The 24752-nt window shown below is 39.5% G+C and overlaps 1 protein-coding gene across 5 annotated transcripts in view; it reads left to right on the top strand.

Moving 5' to 3' along the window:
- Positions 1–24752, top strand: part of USP6NL (USP6 N-terminal like) — a 183102-nt gene that overhangs the window by 106106 nt on the left and 52244 nt on the right. For 4 of the 5 annotated variants that reach the window (XM_043563331.1, XM_043563332.1, XM_043563329.1 and 1 more), the window contains 2 exons: positions 10327–10366; positions 22743–22823. In XM_043563331.1, coding sequence (XP_043419266.1) covers positions 10327–10366; positions 22743–22823 — 121 coding nt within the window. The remainder of the gene's footprint in view (positions 1–10326; positions 10367–22742; positions 22824–24752) is intronic. The other variant, XM_043563333.1, reaches the window with a different exon arrangement.

Raw genomic sequence — 24752 nt, 5'->3', positions numbered from 1 at the left:
ATTTCATTTTATGTAAATGCGTTTTAAAAATAATTAGCAATTAGAACTTTAGTGTTATGCAGCCTAAATATGAGCAATGAAAAGAAATGCTGTTGATCTTTCCTATAGTTATAAATGTCTCCATGTTATTGCTTCTCAAAATTAATTCCATTTATCCTGAGTATGTTACATAAAGAGTTGAGGGAGGTCTAGACTACTATAAAGTAAAGTGGCTGAAGTGGTTTTGACTCTTGGAAACATCTCGCTCATGATGAGAATCTGCCCGTTCTGGTTCTGGCATTGTTTAGGCAGATTCCTATAGGCTGGAGACTCTTCATCATCTCTACAGTTTGTTTGGTTCCATCCAATTTAGTGATTAATTTCTCGTTCAAATTTATTTTTTTCCCACTCTGATTTATTATAAAGAGGAAGAAGCCAGGGTTTTTCAATTTATGATACATGATTACATTTTGGAGAAAAAATGTAATTTCTTGATAGTTCATAGCAGCAACTTGTAGTACTCAGACTTTGTTTTCTCCTTCTGTTTAGTTTTCTTGCATTTAGGAAGTATTTTTTTGTATCATGTTTTTCTTTGGGTTGAACAAGCAAACAAATTAACAGAAACAGTTCTGGGAGTTGGAGAATGTGCCCTTTCTTGTGGCTTTGCTGCTCTCAGATAACACTTTAGTGCCTCATCTATAAAGCAGAATCAGTAACTACTCTGCGTACCTAGAGTATAGTTGAAGCTTTGAAGAAGTGAAATGATAGAGTACTATATAAAGGTGTGGACAAATTTAAGGTGTTATTATTATACCTAATGACATTAGCATAACCAGAGTGTTCTCCTGAGTAGTTACAATTAGAAGACTCTGAACTTCAACAGACCGACAGAGCAATGTTTAACTATGATGAAATACTGTTCTCACATTAAACCCCCACTTCCACTTTTTTTTTTTTTTTAATAAATCAAACTTAGCCACAAATGTGTCAGGAAATGATTGCATGTTTGTGTGGGTTAGTGTGCAGAACCGAGGTATGTGACTGAAGGATAATTTGCACATTTAGCCCTGTCAGGATCAGTAGGTCCCAAAATTGCCAGCACGTTAGAATCAGCTGGGAATTAAAAATAAATAAATTTCTGGGCTCTATCCCAGATTTTGATTCAGAAGGTGAAATATAACTCAGCTGATTTTGACCTTCTTTGTATATTTGGTATATTGTATATACAATATATTGGAAGTGAACCACTAGAAGAGATGTTTGTATCATAAAATGGTCTAATGTAATACTACATATGAAAGAAACTGCATTCCAAAAGGATCTAATAATTACCTAAAACCTCATTTCTCATTGCTTGAAACAACATGTTTAGTCAATCAATAATTTATCTTAATAATATTAGCCAGTATTCATCGAGCACTTACTGTGTGCCAGGCACTGTTCTAAGCCTTTTACATGGATAACTCTTTGATTCCTCTCAAAAACTCCTTGGGATAGGCGCTCTTATTTATCCTTTTTTTAGATGAAACCGAAGCAGAAAGAAGTCGGCCAACTGGCCCACGTTGTGTTGACAGTAGGTGTCCGATGAGGGATGTAGTTTTGCAGCAGGGCCTGTCTTCCGGATTGTGCATCACCACCCTCCTGTGTGTTCAGTAAGAGAAACACAGAAGTGCCTTGAGATGCCTAGAAAGAAAATCGAAAGGGGAAAAGGAGGGCCTAAAGAGGACACCGTTGAAAGCGACCGCTTGTGTGAAGGTATAGTTGGATAGCTCAGTTCACCACTCCTCGGAAAATGAAGCCAACTGGTACCGGTTCTCATGCGATCACGCTCACTTTTTAAATTTATACTGTGATGCAGTTTTGAAGCATCCAGCGCAAATGAAAATAATGAAGCATAGAAATGGATTTTAGTGTAATGTTAGGCTTTATTAAATTTCACCAAAGTCATAGATTTTTTGTTACAACGCCTAATTTAAGTAAGACGCTTTCTCTAGAGGTTGCTGCTGGTGCCTTTCATTGCTTATCACTGTAGCCTTAAGAAGTGTTTTTGCACTATTGAATAAAGTCCCTTGGTCTAGGCATTTAGACACTGTGTTCTGTCACACCTTGATCAAAGAGCATTTCTTTCTGCTGTTCTAGTTCTTTGCAATTTTGATTGGTTCTGCGGTGAATTCAGGTTGTAAGTGTCAGTGTCAATACAGTACAATAGCCAGAAGTCACTTTGTAATCTTCTTTGAAGGCTGCTGACTTCATATCTAATTACAGTTTTAGTGACTTAAATTACTTGCTATGATATGTGAAGAAGGCATGTATTTGTATTCACAAATACAGTATAGGACTAACGTGGTTTTATAATAGATTTCACAATAAATATAAAAACTGTTGCCAAACCAGCCTGGCTCGATGCTGCAACAGGAAGGTCTTTGTTTAGTATTCAGAGATGGGGGTTAGGCCCCGGTCCGCGTCCCTGCGACAGGGTTACATCGTTACATCCGGAGAATGGAGAAATCAAGCTTAGTGAAGAGTTAAGAGAACTTGCAACATTTGTATCAAAAGCAGTCACCACTCGTCTGTTTAGTGAAGAATGCTTGGAATTTGGACATGATAGATTGAGCTTTTAGGTCATAAGTTATTAATAGAATTAGAAGGAAATCGTATCAAAAATAAAGATAAAATTAATGTGAAGCTTTAGATTTTTAACTAATCAAAATGTGTATATAAAGTTTAGCAGATTGTCTGTAGTTTACTATGACTACATAAATATTTAGAAACCAAAATAAAGGTGTTTTTGTTTTCATAGGACATCTGTTTTGATGACAAGAGCTTGAGAACTTTTCTACCCGACCGATCCTTTTGATTAGAGTTAAATCTAAATTTAGACAAAATTTACTTCAAAACAAAATTTAGTCAATATATTTAACTTACAGATTTTAACAAGTGTTAAGTTGCCAAATGAAAGTTTATCTCACAGAAATATGCCAAAAATTACAGTCACATACACTCTAGTTAATAATTCTTTTAAGTTTAAAACAGATGAAAATAGATGCAGTTAAGGCCCCTCTCTTTCCAGGGATGACTGTGTTGTTTTTATTTGCTGTGTTTCTATGAGGCATAGCTTCTTGCTGTCAGCTTGGTGTTTTCTTTAAGCAACTTCTGTGTGTCTCATTCATAGAGGACAAACCTTTGTTTTGCTTTGTTTTTAAGTTTGTCTACTTATTTTGAGAGAGGGGGAGAGAGAGCACAGGCGAGCAGGGGAGGGGCAGATGGAAAGGGAGAGAGAATTCCAAGCAGGTTACACCCTCTGCGCCCACCGAGATGCGGAGTTCAGTCCCACAGCTGTGAGATCATGACCTGAGCTGATATCAAGAGTCAGACGCTCAACTGACTGAGCCAACTAGGTGCCCCCAAACCTTTGTTTTTTAAAGTAGGGGTAGGCAAACATTTTCTGTGAGGAGCCAGATAGTAAATATTTTTGGCTTTGTGGACCGCATGATCTTTGTCATAACTATTCAACTCTACTGTCGTGGCATGAAAACAACCACAGACAATACAATGCATGAATGAGCGTGGCGGTGTTCCGTTGAGCCTTTCTTTACTCACAAGAGCAGGCCGTGGACCAGATTTGATCCTGGGGCTGTAGTTTGCTAACTGAAGGAATACTCTGCACTCATGCGGATTTTGGTCTTTCTTCTGCTTGATGGATATTTAGGTGCCAGATAAAGATGCACAGATGCGTGCAGCATGGGGTCACCGGTTTTTCGTACACCGACTCGGCAACGTGTAGTGTACTCCTTCCTCACACCTGCCAGCTGCTGTGCCTGAGGCTGGTGCTGTGACTCACATCTGTATCCTAGACATTGTGTGTAGCTTTCGGTTCGGCAGCAGTCCCCTCCTTGCTTTTTCCTTGGAAGGCTGTGAAAATTAATGCTTGCCGTCACAGAGATTTGAAGAGGAAAAGTTCTGTGGGGATCAGTGCTGTGCACACAGCAGATTTCATATAAAAAGTGTCAGGTACGGAGTAATAGTGCCAGAAAATCCATTGTAGGAAAACGTGACAACATTCTTGCTCTTTCGTCCATCTAAGGAGTTTCAAGACTGTTTTCACAATTCAACATACAGCAGGTATGGGGGGAATGGACCTCATCATAAATAAAGCCACATATGACAAACCCACAGCTAACATCATACCCGGTGGTTAGAAGCTGAGGCTTTTCCTGCAGAAACAAGACAGAGATGCCCGCTTTTGCCACTTTTATTCACATAGTACTGGAAGTTCTAGTCAGCACAGTTAGACAAGAAAGAGAAATAAAAGGCATCCAAACTGGAACAGAAGAAGTAAAGCTATCTCTTTTTGCAGATGATAGGATCTTATATATAGAAAACCTGAGACTCCACCAAAGAATTGTTGAAACTGATAAGTGAATTCAGTAAAGTTGCAGGATACAAAATCAATATATAAATTAGTTGCATTTTTATTTTTATTTTTATTTAAAAAAATTTTTTTAACGTTTTACTTATTTTTGAGACAGGGAGAGACAGAGCATGAACAGGGGAGGGTCAGAGAGAGGGAGACACAGAATCTGAAACAGGCTCCAGGCTCTGAGCTGTCAGCACAGAGCCCGACGCGGGGCTCATGACGGACCCCGAGCTGAAGTCGAAGTCGGCCGCTTAACCGACTGAGCCACCCAGGCACCCCTAGTTGCATTTTTATATATGAGTGCCAGATGAATGCAAATGCAACCAGTTTTTATATACTCGTAAAAACTATCAAAAAGAGAAGAAAATAATCCTGTTTATAACTGCATAAAAAAATAAGATAGAAGATCTAGGAATCAGTTTAGCCAAGGAGAAAAAGAATTACACTCTGAAAACTCTAAGATGTTGATGAAAGAAATGGAAGATGACACAAATAAATGGAAAGAAATTCCGTACTCATGGATTGGAAGAATTAATTTTGTTGAAATATCCATACTAACCAAAGCTATCTACAGATTCAGTATACTGTCTATCAAAATTCCAGTGGCATGTTTCACAGAAATAGTACATGGACAATCCTAAAACGTGTATGGAGCCACAAAAGACCGAAATAGCTAAAGCAGTCTTGAGAAAGAAGAGCAAAGCTGGAGGCATCACACTTCATGATTTCAAAGTATATTACAAAGCTCTAGTAGTCAAAACATTATGGTATAGCCACAAAAATAGAGACATAGAGCATTGGAACAGACATGAGAGTCCAGAAAGAAACCTACGCATGTATGGTCATTTAATTTACTACAGTAGGGAAAGGACAATTTCTTTAATAAGTGGCAGTGGGGGCACTGGGCAGGCACAGGCAGCAGAATGAGTGGATTAAAGGCTTGAATGTAAGACCTGAAACCATAAAACTTCTAGAAGAAAACATAGGCACAAAGCTCCTTGACATTGGTTTTGGCTGTGATTTTGTGGATCTGATACAAATAGCAGAGGCAACACAAGCAAAAATAAACAAATGGGACTACATCACACCAAAAAGCTTTTGTACAGCATATAAAAAGGCAGCGCACCTGGGACGCCTGGGAAGCTCTCAGGTCATGATCTCGCGGTTGGTGAGTTCAAGCCCTGCGCCGGGCTCTGTGCTGACAGCTCGGAGCCTGGCGCCTGCTTCGGATTCTGTGTCTCCCTCTCTGTCTGCCCCTCCACCGCTCATGGTCTGTCTCTCTCTCTCTGTCAAAAATAAATAAACATTAAAAAAAAATTTAAAAAAAAGGCAGTGCACCAAATGGGAGAAAGTATTTTCAAATTAGGTATCTGATAAGGGGTTAATATCCAAAATATATAAAGAACTCCTACAACTAAGTAGCAAAACACAGTCAAATTAAATAATGGTCAAAGACCCTGAATAGACATCTTCCCAAAGAAGACATACAGATGGCTAACAGGTGCATGAAAAGATGGTTAACATCACCAGTCATCAAGGAAATGCAAATTAAAATCACAATGAGATAATGAGATATCACCTCACACCAGTTAGAATAGCTATTATAAAAAAGACAAGAAGTAACAAGTGTTGGCAAGGATGTGGAAAAAAAGGGACCCTTCTGTACTGCTGGTAGGAACGTAAATTGGTGCAGCTACTGTGGAAAACAGTAGGGAGGTTCCTCAAAAAATTAAAAATAGAACTACAGTGTGATCCACTAATTCTACTTCTGGGTATTTATCCAAAGGGAAATCACAGTCTCAAAAGGATTTTTGTTTCCTGTGTTCACTGCAACATTATTTGCAATAGCCAAAACATGGAAACAACCTTAGTGTTCATTGATAGATGAATGGATAAAGAAAATGTGTGTGTACACACACACACACACACACACACACACACAGGCATATTATTCAGCCACAAAAAAGAGTGGAATTTTACCATTTATGATGACATGGATGGACCTTGAGGACATTAAGTGAAATAAATCAGATAGAGAAAGACAAATACTGTATGTTATCATTTATATGTGGAATTTGAAACAAACAAGCAACAAACAAACGAACTTACAAATACAGAGAACAGGTTGGTGGTTGCCAGAGGCCAGATGGGGGATGGTGGCTGTGGGAGGTAGGCAAATGAGTGAATGTGATCAAAAGGTACAAATTCCAGTTATAAGGTAGGTAAGTCCTGGGAATGTAGTGCACAGCATGGTGATGATAGTTAATATTTGTATATTTTAGAGTTGCTAAGGGAGTAGATCTTAAAAGTTTTCATCACAAGGAAAAAAGCCAAAAACTTGTAACCGTGTGTGGTGATGGATGTTAACTTAATATAGTAATCATTTTGTAATATATACATATGGCAAATTGTTGTGCATGAGTTCGAGCCCCGCATCGGGCTCTGTGCTTACAACTCAGACCCTGGAGCTGGCTTCAGATTCTGTGTCTCCCGCTCTCTTCTGCCCTTTTCCTACTTGTGTCTGTCTCTCTCGTTCTCAAAAATAAACATTAAAAAAAGAAAATTAAAAAAAGTCACTATGTTGTACACCTAAAACTAGTGTAATGTTATGGTCAGTTATATCTCAAACAAAAAATTTAAGGAATAAATTTTGAAAATGCGTATAAATAAAGGCTTGGTTAGTAGGAGTTCAATAACTATTTGGGGATATGAAGGAGGTGCTGCATAGACAATCAGATCCTGGTGGGGTTGTGACAGGGCAAAAGGAAACAATGTAAAACATTGAGGTGGAGGGAGATCCTAGACCAAGTGTGTCTACTTTTGGAGTTTGCCTAAGACTTACTTTGGATATATGTATATATATCCAAATGTATATATATACATATATATGTATCCAAATGTATATATATACATATATATATCCAAATGTATATATATACATATATATATATACACATATATATATACACATGTATTTATATCCACATATATATAATCCAAATATATATATATGTGTATATATCTGCATATATGTGTGTGTGTATATATATATTTGGATTATATATACGTGTGTGTATATACATGTGTATATATACATATACTTACACACACACACACACACACACACACACACACACACTCCTGCATGTCTCTGTCCCAGGGGTTTCAGTAGTATGGTTTGATGTTAAGATGGAGTGGGATGCTGAGGGCAGTCCTGTCTCATCTTGAATTTCACCAGTGCATTCTGTAGGACCTGCCCAACATAGGCCACATAGCCTGAGCCGATACATGGTCCACACCATTCTACAGACAAATACAAAACTTGGTTCTGATTCAGTGTTTAGAATAGGCACAGCAAAATGTGTGGGTCTTGTTTAGTAAATAGAAGAACGCCACAGAAATGTACCCGGCACCTTCAGAGAACTCTGTCCTTTGGTAGGCAGCCGGAGTTGGCACTTCATTTGCAGTCAGGAAGGTTCAAATAGGCAGTTACCAGGATCTGCTCACATCAGCTGCACGAGAAACTGCTGTTGCCCAGGGCAGCCCGCTCGCTCCAGAAACACCTGTCATGGTGTGCACAAAGGGTGCCAGACGTTCCTGTGCTTTCGGGACATCTCTGCTGACCCCTTCACCTAAGAAATAGATTCCAGTGGCGTTGATAAGCCCTTTTCTGCCAACAGTTGAGGAATGGATGGATGCGCTTTTATTTTTTTATTTAAAAAAAATTTTTTTTTAATGTTTATTTTTGAGACAGAGAGAGACAGAGCATGAATGGGGGAGGGGCAGAGAGAGAGGGAGACACAGAATCGGAAACAGGCTCCAGGCTCTGAGCCATTAGCCCAGAGCCTGACGCGGGGCTCGAACTCACGAACCGTGAGATCGTGACCTGAGCTGAAGTCGGACGCTCAACCGACTGAGCCACCCAGGCGCCCCATGGATGCGCTTTTAAATCAGAAGTTACGTGCTGTGCCATTCATACCTCAACGGCTGCAGGGATCAGGGACATGTAGACTGCGAGCACAATGGAAGACATAAAAAACCCAAGGTGTGGACACTTGACATTTTTTTTAAAAAAGACTTTTCTATTAAATCCTCAGAGGTGTTTTTTCTTTTCTCGAGAGTTGGTTTCTCAGCCTCTTCCTCATCTTCTCCTGCATAATCTGAAGGTCTTGTCCATCTTCGTTTGAACCACAGGGTTTGATAGTTTTGAGCGTCTCTGTATTAGGCTGAGTGACTGTGACTTAGTGAAAATGCTGGTTTTCTTATCTCAAAATGAGGGGTTTGGACTCTCTCTGTACCACCTGTTTCAGCTATTACACTTTTTGTCAGTTCCATTGCTATATATTGGTTTGTGGTTCACCTAAGGACTCTTCAGAGTAGCAAGCATGCCTTTGGAAATACTAGACTCTTGAATACTAATGTGTTGCACTCTTAAAAATGGGATTTTGTGGTTCAAGAGAAATGAAGACAAGAATCTATGTATCATTGCCAAGACATCAATACTGCTGAGGTACCAATTGAAAGCACATAACTTTGTTATAGACAGTGCATTGTCTTTATACTTTGGGCAGTTAATACAAGAGTCTTAGCATGTTTTAGGTTAGGGGTGGTATCACAGAATTACAGTATTAGAAAAATGAATTTGATCTTTTGTTGTACATTTAAAAATCTCATCCCCATTGAAGTTTTGGCAAATGAAGCTTTCCTGATTTATAGAGTTAGATTTTTCTTTTCATTTAAATTTTTTTTAATGCTTCTTTATTTTGGTAGAGGGAGACAAAGTGCAAGTGGGGGAGTCAGACAAAGTGCGAGTCAGAGAAAGGGAGACACAGAATCCGAAGCAGGCTCCAGGCTCTGAGGTATCAGCACAGAGCCCAACGCAGGGCTGGAACCCTCAAACTGTGAGATCGTGACCTGAGCTGAAGTCGGACACTTCACCGACTGAGCCGCCCAGGTGCCCCTAGATTTTTCTTTTTAATTCATCAATCTATTGGAGGTAATTTTGTTTCCTTATACCATTTTTTTTTTAGCCAATCATTTGTTATAGGCCATGGTTTGAACCAGAGAGTTGAGGAGATGGTATAGAGTAGGGGGTCACCTTCAGCTCACTACCTGTTTCTGTAAACATTTTGCGGGACTAAAACTGCATGCCGTCTTCATATTGTCTATGTCTGCTCGCACGTTACAGCATCAGAGTTTAATAGTCATGAAAAAGACTGTATGGTCTGCAAAGCCTAATATATTTACTGTTTAAATGGTTACCTTCACAGAAGAAGGTTCCTGCCCTCCTGTCTACAGCAGTGTTGTCCAGTAGGACTTTTTGGCAATTTTAAGACCATTCTTCCTATATACACACTATTGAAAACAGTAGCCTCTGTCAACATGACTGTCTTGCACTTGTACTGTGGCTGAATTTAACATTTAAGGTTAAATAGCTACATGTGGCTAGAAATGACTGTCTTGGACAGCATATGTCTAGAGATTTAAAGAGAGGGGCCATTGTGGTTACAAAATAGCCAGTTGTTTTATATTGAATTTGGTAGAGTGGAAGCTTATGTAGTTTAATCCATTCTTGTGATGACAGATAAATGGTCGTATATCATAGGTACCTGTAGGTATATAATTTTTAAAAAGTTCACTGTGGAGGGTCCTGGGTGGCTCAGTTGGGTAAGTGTCCGATTTGATTTCACCTTAGGTCACGATCTCACAGTTCATGGGTTCAAGCCCCACATCAGGCTCTGCACTAACAGCATGGAAACTGCTTGGAATTCTCCCTTTGCCTCTCTCTCTGCCCCGTCCCTGCTCACCTGTGCAAGCACTCTCTCTCTTGCTCGCTCTCTCTCTCTCAAATAAGCTTAAAAAATAAATAAATAAAAATAAAAAGCTACTGTGATCTCCACTATTTCACATATACTGTTCTTCCTTTGCAGTGAGGAGGAGCTCCCATATCATAATGCGGCTGTGGAACGGGTGAGTCCAGCTCCACGTTTATTTTCCGTTTCTAGTGAGTTATGTTTATCAGAGGGATAAAATCCACCACCTCTGTGTTTTGAGTGCCGGCTTATATGTAAATGGTACAGGCATTGTTCGAGTTTGACCCAGAGTATACCACAGTAAGGAAGTAACTAATGGTGAAATAATTTTAGGAGGTTTTTGGAACTTCTGATAGATAGTTGAGAAAAAAAGAAAGGTAGCAGTCATCAGAGACTTGTATGCTAGACAGTTAGCTCTCAGTCTAGGACCCAGTCCACTTCTCATTCATGCTTTGAATGCAGAGCCCTTTCAGAGCACGGTTGCTGGGACCTTCTTCTGTCTCTTAGGTCAGACTCTCTGGGCAGGAACTCAGGACATCTGCGGAAAGCTTCTGAAGCGATTCTCAGGCACTCTTTGGCTTATAAAGCACCATTCTAGACCCATAGTTTTTTGTTTCAGAACTGTTCCATGAGGCTGTATCACATTTCCTACAAACAACAACAACAAAACTTTGCCTTATTCAAGTAAGTCTTTTAGCTTTTAAGGACTTAGAGAAATCTTACGTATAGTAAACCTGTCACTGTTTTTAAGCTTAGTGTTTCCACCTTACTTCATTATACTTGGTTGGCTAGGGAGTTGGTTCCATAGGTGCATGTGCATGAGAACTAGAGATTGAGTGGTTTTTTTCTTTTTAATTTTTTTACTATCTATTTATTTTTGAGAGAGAGAGAGAGAGAGAGAGAGAAAGAGTGCGAGCAGGGGGAGGGGTGGGGGGGGGGCGGAGGCACAGAATCCAAAGCAGGCTTCAGGCTCTGAACTGTCAGCACAGAGCCCGACATGGGGCTTGACCCCACAAATTGTGAGATCATGACCTGAGCTGAAGTCGACACTTAACCGACTGAGCCACCCAGGTGCCCCAAGATTCAGTGTTTTCAGGTTCATCAGATGTTCCCTCCCCATCTCTGTTTTTTTCTGTACCAAAAAGTGAATTGCAGAATGAAAGGCAGGCTATTTATTGGGATTATCTTCAGTTTGTGTATGTTTGATGTGGGAAGGAGGCTGGGTTTCAGATAATAGAGGTAAAAATATTGTAATGAGAATTTGAAAAATACTTTAGAAAATCTCTCTAAAATCAAAAATTTCTGAAAAAAAATGAAGCATACCTTTAAGATGTAGACAAAATTGCCATTGATATATATGAAGATCATTAGAGGTACTTCCTGCAGTTGAATTGTCATGTGACTGCCTCATTCTCTCCCAGTACCATAACCTTGATGTTTTAGCAAATGAGTTTCTTAGTAGATACGTTATTGAGTAGCAACTGTGTATCAAGCCCTGGGGTAGGTACTGCCTAGAATACTAGGGTCAGATAAGACATAGTTTCTGCTTTGAGACACTCACTGTCCATCCAATGGAGGAAGGTCAAGTGAGACAATAGATAGGAGATTATTGATGACTTCTATCAGTCCACCTTGAAAAGGGAACCTGAGGGCTTGTTCCCACTCTCTTGTCTAGTGTCCTGACTTCACTGATCCTTGGACTCCACTGCTAGAACCACTGTGACATTATCTCTCACCATACTCTTGTTTTCATTCCCCTCTCTTCCCAGCTGAAATCCTACTCTAGGTCACTACAGTCACTTGCACATACCTTTCTCCTCCTTGCCTCTCTTGCTTCCTCTGGACTAAACTCCAGGCCACATTGAGGCCAGCTTTCTGCCTCTGCAGTGCCTGCTCCTGTCTGGCTCAGTGTAACTGGGAAAAGACTCACAACCATGCTGACTGGTTTCACTTTAAAGTCATGATCACAAACTTTAGTCGAACGTTAATGCTGCCTAGAGATCATGCTGTTCCTAGTGAATTTTTGCTCCATTTCAGCCACTGGAACATTCTTTCCTGCTTAGATTTCCAGTACCTCGTCCATGCTCTCAGTTCATGTTCTTACTTCTTACAAGGAAATAGAAGCAATCAGAGGAGAACTTCCACGAACACCCATAACCATACCTGTTTTCATCTATGCTAATGGGCTCTGATCACTGTTGCTTGTTCAGGGACATCACTCAGTCTCTGCTTCCCTCTCCCACCTGAATTCATTCTCTTTCTGCTTGATGTTTCCCATGTAAAATGTACATGTAATTATGTATTATCTCTCTCAGAAAACAACAACAAGACCACCAATCTTCTTTTTTTCTTTTTTTTTTTATATGAAATTTATTGTCAAATTGGTTTCCATACAACACCCAGTGCTCATCCCAACAGGTGCCCTCCTCAGTACCCATCACCCACTTTCCCTTCCCCCCAACCCTCAGCAGCCCTCAGTTTATTCTCAGTATTTAAGAGTCTCTTATGGTTTGCCTCCTTCCCTCTCTGTAACTTCTGTTTGAGTTTCTCAGGATCCACATATGAGTGAAAACATGGTATCTGTCTTTCTCTGCCTGACTTATTTCACTTAGGATAATACTCTCCATTTCCATCCACGTTGCTACAAATGGCCAGATTTCATTCTTTCTCATTGCCAAGTAGTATTCCGTTGTATATATAAACCACAATTTCTTTATCCATTCATCAGTTGATGGACATTTAGGCTCTTTCCATAATTTGGCTATTGTTGAAAGTGCTGCTATCAACATTGGGGTACAAGCGCCCCTGTGCATCAGCACTCCTTTATCCCTTGGGTAAATTCCTAGCAGTGCTATTCCTGGGTCATAAGGTAGATCTATTTTTAATTTTTTGAGGAACCTCCACACTGTTTTCCAGAGCGGCTGCACCAGTTTGCATTCCCACCAACAGTGCAAGAGGATTCCTGTTTCTCCACATCCTCACCAGCATCTATAATCTCCTGATTTGTTCATTATAGCCACTCTGACTGACGTGAGGTGGTATCTGAGTGTGGTTTTGATTTGTGTTTCCCTGATGAGGAGCGACGTTGAGCGTCTTTTCATGTGTGTGTTGGCCATCTGGATGTCTTCTTTAGAGAAGTGTCTATTCATGTTTTCTGCCCATTTCTTCACTGGGTTATTTGTTTTTTGGGTGTGGAGTTTGGTGAGCTCTTTATAGATTTTGGATACTAGCCTTTTATCTGATATGTCATTTGCAAATATCTTTTCCCATTCCATCGGTTACCTTTTAGTTTTGTTGATTGTTTCCTTTGCAGTGCAGAAGCTTTTTATCTTGATGAGGGTTCAATAGTTCATTTTTGCTTTTAATTCCCTTGCCTTTGGAGATGTGTCAAGTAAGAAATTGCTGTGGCTGAGGTCAGAGAGGTTTTTCCTGCTTTCTCCTCTAGGGTTTTGATGGTTTCCTGTCTCACATTCAGGTCCTTCATCCATTTTGAGTTTATCTTTGTGACTGGGAGTAAGAAAGTGGTCTAGTTTCATCCTTCTGCATGTTGCTGTCCTGTTCTCTCAGCACCATTTGTTAAAGAGACTGACTTTTTTCCACTGGATATTCTTTCCTGCTTTGTCAAAGATTAGTTGGCCATACATTTGAAGACCACCAATCTTCTTTTGCCCCATTTCCTCCTCAGAACCTCCAGAACTGCCCTGATTCTCTTTTGCTCTTAGAGCAACGCTTCTTGAAAGAGGTGTCTCTACTCTTCTCCATTTCTTTCCTGCATTTCCTTCTTGCATCCATTCCAATCAGATTTTTCGCTTTCCCCCTTACCCCCACCTCCTTCTGGCCTGTATTAAGTTCCCTAATTCCCTTTATGCTGTGATGCAGCCGTCAGTTCCCAGTCTGACTCTTGGTCTGCCTGCAGTGTGTGTTTGAAGCGGTAGGCTGCTGTCTCCTTCCTACACGTTCTCTCTTCCTGGCCCTCAAACCCTCATGCGTTCCGCGTGTTCTTTCCTTACTGGCTGCTCTTTCTCAGTTTCTCTGCTTGTACCTTCTCATCTCCTTGATCTCTGTACTTTGATGTGCCCCAGAGCGAGGCCTTGAACTTCTCTTTCCTATCTGTATTTTTTCCTTGGTCATCTCATCTTGTCTCTGGCTCTAAACGCCAACTGTGTGTTGATGACTTGGCTCCCCAAATCCCAGGCTTGTGTACCCTGGTACATTCATTTAAATGTCTACACTTAGGTGTCTAATGAATGTCCAAACTGGAGCTTCTGTTATTCTCTTTAAATACATTCTGTCAGCAGACTTCCCCTTGTCAGTAAATGGGAACTCTACTCTTCTAGTTGTTCAGTCTAAACTTGTAAGTTATCTTTGACTTTCGTTCATACCCCACATTTCGTCTCTCAGCAATCCTATGAGCTCTGCCTTCAAAATGGATTCAGAATCTGATGACTTATCATCACCACTTTTGCCCCCCTGTCCACTGTTAATGTCTCTCCTGGAGCTTTCTGTCTTCCTGCTTCTGCTGTTGTATCCCTCTCTCCCCACAGTCTTTCTGTTCACCAAAAGAGATAGATTGAGCCTGTCACGTAAGATTGTGACACTCTGATTGGAACATCGTTTTGGCTTTCAGTCGTATCCACAGTAAAAGGATAAGTCCTCAGAGTGACCTTCATTGCCCTTTATGACCTTGTTTCCGTTAAGTCTCTTGTTTCATTTTCAGTGCCTTCTCTTCCTTACTCACTGTGCTCCTTCGTGGTTCCAGAGCGCGCCTGCCATATTCCTTCTTTGGTTGCTTCCTCTCCTGGGGTGCTTTCCCCCCTTCGTCCCCATAGCTATAGGACCCATTCCATTTCCTTTCCTATTTACTCAAATGTCACCTTCACCTTCAGAATAAGACCTTCCCTGGCATGATACCTAAAATTGCAAACTCCCTCCCCCCACCACATCCTAATTATCCCCCTCCTTCCTTTATTTTTCTCCTTAACACTTAACACTATTTCACATTCTATAAATATGTTACTCACTTCTTTTGTGTGTGTGTGTGTGTGTGTGTGTGTGTGTGTGTGTGTGTGTGTGTGTGTTTGCTCTCCAGGATGTAATTTGGCGGGGGGGGGGATCTACTTTGTCCTGTATCCCCAGAACACAGAGCATTGCACATAGTCTAGGCTGAGCAAGTGGTGGCTGAATGGATAATCAAATGAATGTAATGGCTGCTTTATAACACTAAATACGGTGACTTAAACACTTGAATGTTACAGTGGCCTTTATTTAAGAAATTAGGGAGAGAAGAATTGGAAGGTATCGTTTAACAAAAGATACCCATAATTGGCAGAATAAAATCTGGTAACTCGGTATAGACTTCTGCCTTCAGTGCCCCCACCTCTCTTTTTCTTTGTTATAATTTTCTGGTCCAGAAAGTCCACAAGTCTGGGAACTGGTGATATAGATGATTCAAGAAAGGTGGCAGCGAACGAAAGAAGAAATACAAGACAGAAACTAGTGGAAGATGCATGCTTGAGGGAGGTTGTTTTTACATTTTTATTTTTTCAGAGTCTTGCCTATGCAATAAAAGACCTACCCAGTGCAATTATACTTATAATTAATTGGTTATTTACTTTAAAGTGTTTAATAGGAAGTCACTCAAAAAATCTATGCATACCTTAATAATTTAACATAAGACATAATTTTATATTCATCTGCCAATCTTTTATGAAGCGAGAGGCAGGATACTGAGGCTGCTCATTGAGATTCCACTTCTGCCTTTTGTATGAGTTTTCTATAAAACGGCAAGTGTATTGTATGACCTGCCCTTTATACTTTTGGTTTCTTTATCGTGGAATGAGAACTTCAGACACATGCAGACGAGCAGTCGGGGACTGTAACCTTTTTAGTTTATCAAAATTTCCCGCAGTTTTTCTGGTGTCAGTTCAGTTCAGGTATTCTTAGTGACTGCCTAGTCCTAATGGCCAAGCCCTGCAGTTTTCAGGAAACTAGTAAACAATAGTGCACATATGGCTTCATCGAACAACCTCAGTGGAAACAGTACCATGCTGAATTCTGCACGTGTGTGTTAATCTTTACAAAGCACACACTCGAAGTGTGCACTTCCTGCCCTTTGGGAGACTCGTACACTAATGCATAGTCGTGTAATCATGGTTTTAGTTCCAGCTTTGCCCACGTGTTATTGTACAGAAAGCAGTTCTCTGCTTAAAACAGGGGTAGTAGTAGGCAGTCTCTCTTAGGAGAATTAGTGTTGATATTTGCAGAGTGCTTTGGATTCCCCTGAACAGGCATTTAAACAAATAAACAATCACACTTATTATATTTATTTGGCAGAGAACAATCTTAATAATGGATTATATTGTTTCTTCGAGCTTATTGATGTTTTTAATAAGGAGGAAAGGATATGTAAAGCTATGAATTTTCACGAATTCAGCTGTTTCTTTATGTAATGCAACATTTTGAATAGCTTATGGAATATTGGAATGTATTCGTGTCTTTAAAAACTGTATCTTAATTTTATGTGCTGTGAAATCTTACTCAAAATACATGACCAATAGACTTTTCAGTGTCATTATTCTGTCTAAACAGGGCTCTTTCCTCCCTGTACTTCTTGTCCTCTCCTGACCTCTGCTGGTGAGGTCTAGGTGTGTGGGACTCCAGGCCACTATCCTCAGTCACCCATTCCAATACTCAAATAGGAGAGACAGAAAAGCACCTGAAGATTTGAACTTCAGTAGAGTTCCAAGATTTCTTATTCTAGAAGAGAAGTCCATTTAATATCCGCCCATGCATTATGTATATGTAGGGCCATTACTGTCAGGATTATTAATCATGTTAATCACCTTAAGACAACTGGGCATCAGATTGCAAACTTCAAATGAAAGGTTTAGTCCTTTTCTGAAAACAGCTCATGGGAAGAAAAGTGCACAACATGGTTGGTTTTCATAGTCGGTGAGGTAATAGAGAGCTAGTAGTAGACTTAAAGATCTCGGCGTTATTTTCCTTTGGATAGATGTTGTTTTGAAGTTCTCAGGGGAATATAATTTTCTTATATTAGGGTCTCCTATATGATTTTAGCAGTCACAACGTTGAGCTTACCTAGTACCCGATTTTTAGCTTTTGAAAACCATTCCCCATTAAAAAGAACCACTGTTTCTTAAAAAAGTGGCTGATCTAGGTTTGGGGTAGAAAAAGTATAAAGTAAAGTGAACCTGATTATCTTGTGCCAGATAGGGCATGTCTCAAGGATCCATTTGAAGGGGCAGATCTCCAACCACTTAAGAGGCAGTCCTGCCAAATTTGGGACAGTTTGAGCTTCAAAAGAATAATGATGAGAGTGGATTATAACACATAGAATAAAATATTTCTTTGGGGTGCCTGAGTGTCTTAGTCAGTTAAACCTCCGACTCCATATTCGGCTCAGGTCATGACCTCAGAGTTCATGAGTTTGAGCCCCACGTCAGGTTCTATCCTGACAGTGTAGAGCCTGCTTGGGATTCTCTCTCTCTCTCTCTCTCTCTCTCTCTCTCTCTCTCTCTGCCTCCCCCACACTCTTGTTCTTTCTCTCAAAACAAATATATAAACATTTGAAAAAAAAAAGTTCTTTATACCATAGTGTTATTTCAAAGGGAAGAGTGGCTATAAGAGAAAGATTTTTAGGTAGAAAAGTGTCAATAATATAGAAGGAGTCCTAGAAAAAAACCCACCACATCATTGTAGAACCACCAGAATCAGAATCTGTTCAGACAGGGGTTATTTGAGGGTAATAAGACCACTGGATAGAATTGTGAAGGAACAGGATGTCCACACTCCCTCAAAGCCTACCACACAGACTACAGTTGACCATTGACCATACAGTGGGGGCAGGGGTGCTGACCCCTCGTGCAGTCGAAAATCCACATAGAACTTTTGAGTTCCCCTAATCTTAATTACTAATAGCCTGCTATTGACTAAAAGCCTTACAGATAACGTGAACAGTCAATTAACATATTTTGAATGCTATATGTATTAGATACTGTATTCTTACAATGAAGTAAGCTGGAAAAAAGAAAATGATGTTAAGAAAATTGTAAGAAAGAGAAAATACATTTAGAGTACTATGCTGTATCAGAAAAAAATCCACATATAAGTGGACTCACACAGTTCAAACCCATATATCATTTAAGGGTGAGCTGTATAAATACATGGTGCAGTGTTCTAACTTTTTGTATGCTCAAAATATTTCAGAGTAAAAGTTGGGAGAAGTCAGATGTCTGTGTATGAAGTCAACAGAGCTTCTGGTAGCAATTTTGTGTAGACTTCTAATATGAGTAGTTCTGCCTTTTGGCAATACTTTGAAAGGTGTTGCCAACATGATGGAATGATGACCATTTTTACCATTATGTAAGAGATACTATTATAATTTATTTCTGGTTATTTCTATATTACAATGATTGAATTACTTTCAAAAGTATTTATGATCTTGGTTCATCCATTCATATTTTTTCTCTTTCATACCCCTCTACCCCTGGTAGAATGCTATTAATTGTTTCACAGTGCTGTTCACTCATTTTTCTGTATATAAATTGTGTTTAACTTAAAAATATTTAACTCTTTAAATATAACAACCACTCTTTTAGGTGATGAAATTAGAACAGGAATATATGATACGGTTCTTATTGTCAAGGAGTTTCTATGGTAATAATAATAATAATAATGATATGATTTGGCCATTTAGGGCAACTAAAACACAGCTGTTTGGTATTATAATAATCCTAATAATTCTTACTTTGTAGACAAGACAACTAAGATACAGAGAGATTAAGAAACTTGCCCCAAATGAAACAGGTAGGAAGGGGCAAAATTCAAATTTAAACCCAGGCCAGCTGGGTCCTCAGTCCATGCCATAAAATGCTGAGGAAACAGTTAATTTTGCCTGGACCATGAAGGCATTTGAGAAAGGTTCCAGACCTTTGACATTTAACTGAATGGATATATTTTACCAGATGATGTTGGGGAAGAGCATCATAGGCAGACAAATATCAAACTTTGCTTAAAGAGTCATGAAAATCTCTTATGTGCTGGGAATGACGAATAGTTCAGAGTGGCCAGATCATACAAGTAGCAAGGAGTGAAACTGGAAGGTGAACGGGGCCACGTGGTGAAGAGCCATCCATGTAGAAGTTTGAACTTTATTTGTAGATAGTGGGTAGCCATTGAGGGGTTTTTAACTGTGATGCATTTAAAAAGGTGTGGTAGCGGTGGAGGTGGAGTTGAAGACCACCCCAGCTACCAGTGAGGAGTTAGTGCCTTCATCTAGGAGTTAGGATTGCTGAACCAGGACAGGAGACATGATGGAAGCAAGAGACATGGATGGACCAGCAGAATGTGGATTGGGGAGTGGGAAGGAAGGGAACGGTTTTAGTTTGATAGGCTTAGTAGGTAGTGATGCTGTGGATTCATGTTGGAGAAGAGAAGGGGAATAGCATGGTCAAGGAATAGTTTGGGATATGTTGAGATTGAGTATCTGCTGAGCTTATAGGTCGAGATTCTCACCTGATGTTATATTCTGTCTAGTTTGTCTTGGTGTTACTGAGTCCACGACAAGATGGTGTTCGTTAGCCTCTTTTTCTGGAGCATTCAGGTTCACATCTGTCACCCGTGGTTTCAGTTACTTCTTATTTCAGAATAAGTTCTGGAATAGTTAGTTGTAGCATGTTTGGCGATAGAGTATATTTTATCCACGAGTTGTAGATTCATGAGTGGGGGGAAGACATTCACTGCGTTCAGCTCAGGTGTAGCTGAATTGATGGCATCACGGAGTTAACATTTAAACGAGATGGAACTACTAATACATAATTTTTAAATCCTGCAGCATGGGAGCTTTTCCCAAGGTGTGTCTTTTTTTCCCCCCTGTAGGGGAAAGAAAAGCATACTTAATGGTTTTTAAAATTGTGTTTGTGTGTTTTGTCCTTCCGTGTTAGTGTGTAGCATTTAAAATTACATATATGATAAATATGAGAATACAAGGTATGCCTTAAAAAAAGAATAACTACTTCTTAAAGTGATTCATTGATAATTCATAGTCATAAAAATGAAACATAGCAAGAGACCTGCTAGGTCTCAGCAGGGTTGTTCCTGGCAGAGTGTATGTTATTATACTCTAGGGTTGGCTTGAATTATTTGGTGTTTTCCTGTTGGTGGAGAAAGGGGTTGTGTTTGAAGAAGTCAGGGGAGGAAGTGCCGAAGAACAAAAAAATACTAAACTTTGATCAGTCTTAATTTTTCACAGCTTGGCCTTCTCTAAAGTCACATTTAGCAGAAACATTAATTAGATTTCAGTGCCCCACTGAGCTTTAAAATTAAACATATTTCTGGAACCATCTGTAACATTTTATCACTAATAATATAATGAAGAATATGCTCAGTCTTTTGAAAAATGGGAATTATAACAGTACGTTTTGCTCACGAGTGATCATCTTTTATTATGAACAACCCATCACAATTTCTAGTAAGAGTTAAGTAATTAAAGGGTTTTAAAAATATGCCTAAAAATAAAATTCTCTAAAAATATTTGCGTTTTTAGAAATTGAGAATCATTTCCCAAAATCAGGATTTTCTTTGGGATTTTATGCTTCTTTTAAATCTAAAAATATTGATGGTGGGCATATGCCATCTGCCTGTGAGACTGCACTGAAGACCGTCAGTAAGAGCCATTGCTTTCATCTAAACTATAATTACCTGAACCGAGGACACGTGGGAAGCAAGAGACATAGATGTGGTGGCTAAGCGTGTAGGTCCTGAAGCCAAGCTGCCCGGCTTTGGACCTCTCTTCAAACTTGACTTTACCAGATGGGGGAATTTGGAAGTCCTTTAACCCCCTGTACCTCTGTTTCCTTATTTGTAAAACAGGGACGATTATACTTACCTCACAGGGTTGTCATAAGCTTACCGTTTGGAGCATAAAGTATGTCTTCGGAACCGTTTTCTTTCCCGTATGGGCTTTCCTTTCCTTTGCTTTTGCTTCATCCACCTATGACACTGACAGAGGCCTCCAGAAAAGAAAATGTGGGGATTGAGGAGAATTGACAAAATGGCGGAATCTCAGGTCACTCACCAGAAAGGATTACTTTGGATTCCTTTCGTGAGAATGAAATAGTTTGGGACCTACTCTGTGTCCGGCACTGTTCTGGGGACTGGGGAGACTGCAAACACGTCTGCCTTCAAGGGGTGCGGAGTCGTTAGGGGAGAATGTGCTTTAGGTGCTCAGCAGCAGTGGGCTCCCTGACTCTGAAGCCCAGCAGGAGACGGTCTGACCCGGTTACACAAAGAGGTCCCCACAGACTTTTTGGCTGAGGAGGGTATTTTCCTCTGTCTGAAAGGATGGGGTACAAAAGTGCCTTCCACAATTGTGTCGGGCTTCTGAAGAAGAGGGACGGATGAGCTGTACATGCCTAGTTCTTTGTCTAAATTTACTAATCAGGTAAGTCACTTTACCACCTTAGGAATTGATAAGAGGTTGGACAACAGGCCCAAATGATTAGGAAGAAACTTCCCTTCTCTCCTGGAGACCAAAGAAGGAAGGAAGAAGCATTTTCTGTACCACCCTCCCCATCCCCCAGCTTTGCTCCAAATCCCAATTTGGTGTGACATCTAAGACCCCTGCCTACGTTTTCGGCCTTATCCCCTGATGCTTCTTTCTTTAGCTCTTTAGAACTACTGTCAGGCACCACGGGCTGAATTACCTCAGAGCTACATCTATCCATGCTTCTTAGAATATTCATTCCCACGTTGTGCTTGATAAAAATTCTAATAATGTTTCAGTTCTTCATTTAGGGCTTATCTTCTTTAACATCCCTAGGTGGATTTGACTGCCCCTTCCATTGTGACCTTGCTGTCACCTTTTCTGACCTTATGTTGTCACACAAGTCACAGCACTCTCCCATGTCCATGACAGTTGCCCCGAGCAGACGCTGATCTTCAAGGGAGCAACTTTACTTACTTTTGGACAAATTTTTCACTAGCATATTGCTAGTTATATGTTAATCTCTCCACACATAAATACCCGGTTCTCCTTTAAAGAATCATCTTGGTCACTGAAAACATTAGTTAGAATTCAGTAAAATGTAACAGAGGAGAATTGAATTTTGAAGGTCTTTTTGTTGTAGTTGTTGTTGTGGCTGCATAAAACATATTGCAAAGTAACTAAAAATGTCCTTTTGGTTTAGTTTTGTAGAATACATAGTATTTTCAGCAATTAATTTAAAAGCATTGGAAAATTAAAAAATAAATAAATAAATAAAAAATAAAAGCATTGGAAAATTTAAACGATTCCTTTCTCTTTACCTGTCTTTAGCTATGGAATACTATTGCTACAACTATAATCAATTATCTAACTTATTAGAATTAGAAAGTATATTTGCTATCTAAGAGTTTAACTTTTTTAGTAGTTTTTGTCGTTGTTAAGCAGCATTTTTTTTTATTTTGTAATGTTTTTGGTAATTTGTAAGTACAGAAGCCTTAAACAGTAACATTGAATTTCAATTTCGTTTTAGCAAAAACAACTGGAAATTGAAAGAACGACTAAGTGGTTGAAAATGCTAAAAGGATGGGAAAAATATAAGAACACTGAAAAGGTAATTAAAATAATGTTATTTCTATCTGATACTGTAGAAATTGAATGTGGATTTTCCTAATAAAAGCTTTTCTTAAATGATAGGAGTATTCATATTCTTGTTAAAAATTTCACTATAACTTAATTTAGTAAATTAGGAGTATTTATGTTGTAACAGAATGTCTAGTTAAGAGAATGTACTGGACAGCGTAGAGGTAGGATGGTTTCAGGAGTGATTTGCTTCAGACTCTCCATTGTGTTGCCTATGACTTAGTTTCTTTCCCTCTCTCTTCTCTGACTTCTGCACTGGCATCTTTATCTTGAGGTTGGCTCCCCTGGGTGATCAAAATCGTTGCAGTAGTTCCAGGCTTCATATCCACATGTCACACTGGTCAGGAAGAGGGCTGGCCTCTCAACACTTTCCCTGAAGCAGGAGCAATCTCCTTTTCAAAAGCTTGTAGCAAATCTCCCCTTAAATCTTTTTGCCCTGTATGGTTGGTGCTAAGTTTTAAACCAATTAAAACAACACACACGTCTATTTACTATCACCCCCAGTCTCCTCACAAAAGTCTTTATACATTGGGAAGCTGTGAAATTCGTGGTGGTAGAGAAAAGGGCTTTCTGGTTTTTTAATGAGAAAAGGGCTCTCTGCTTAAATAAAGTTGGGAATATCAGAACGAGCCAAAGTTAAGCAAAGTTAAGCCCTTTATTACAGGACTCCTCAGAGTCTTTATTATAACTTGTGGTAGGGGGACCACACCTTGAGGGACCTTAAATTGAGTGAAACTTATTAGATGGTGGAAATCTTTTTGTCATAGGGCATCTCACAGGACTAATGTCCCTTTTCTTTTTGAGCATCCTAAATACCCTTATTTAAAGTCTCTTAGACTCTTTTATTATTTTATTTTCATCAGGTGTAAGTTCATTTTGGGATTGTCGATTTTATTAACTGTTGCTTTAGTATTAGGTTGGAACTCAAAGATGTTTTCTGAGAGGAATCAGTTTAGAGTAGAATGTGAGGTATAACATCTGTGCCCTTGTTCCTTATCATGCTGCCGCCCATACTGGCCCAAAGTTGGCACCTACTTTACCTCATGTCCTTGTGGAAAGATTGCTCAAGTGGTGATGACAGGGTAAATGTTGACGCACGGCACCTACCTTTCATCTCCCATTCAGTCCAGCAAAGTATTTGTAGAATTATACGGCTTAATGTTCTTCTTTAGTATACATATATCTATGAAAGTATGTAAACCTGTGTAAAAATAAGCAATTCTACTAGGCTATTATTCTGACAGCAACTCTGGCTAATGTAGTTCCCAGGAAGAGAGATTTTAACAGAACTGTTTTCTTTGATGTGTAATTTTAAAGCCCTTTCCCACAGCTATAATGCTGGAATTATTTGATGATATATATGGTCCAATTTGATGTGAAACAAAATGTACCTTCTAAAAGAATCGCTGCTTTCAGTTCATACCTAGTTTTAAATTGTACTGAGGCAAAAAAAAAAACAAAAAAACAAAAAACAAAACGTATTTTTCTTCTCTTCCAAGAGGAGGTATACGTTTTCTCTCCACAGATTCCTTACTTATGTAATGGTAACACGAAGAAATTTCTAAAAATATCTTGAAGTAAAAATACAGCTGTGATAGAGAATATTGGATGGAGTTGTTAAGAATCCAAGCTTTAATGGAAGACTTTCCATTCAGGTTGTTTGTGTTGCTTGTGTGTTCTCACCGTGAACACTGTCTCTCCGTTTTCACTGCGCCAGTGTTAAGTAGTGTTGGGTTTTAAAAATATAGTCTACTAAATGCAGTTATCTCTGTTTTTTTTTTTTTTAAAGTTTATTTATTTTGAGAGAGAGCAAGTGAGCATGAGCAGGGGAGGGACAGAGTGAGAGAGAGAGAGAATCCCAAGCTGAGCAGGGAGTCTGACGTGGGGCTCAATCCCACAA

The sequence above is a fragment of the Prionailurus bengalensis genome, chromosome B4 (genome assembly GCF_016509475.1).
Source record: "Prionailurus bengalensis isolate Pbe53 chromosome B4, Fcat_Pben_1.1_paternal_pri, whole genome shotgun sequence".
Classification (NCBI taxonomy): domain Eukaryota; kingdom Metazoa; phylum Chordata; class Mammalia; order Carnivora; family Felidae; genus Prionailurus; species Prionailurus bengalensis.
Note: the sequence above shows the minus strand (reverse complement) of the source record. Positions and strands in the feature narration are given on the sequence as shown.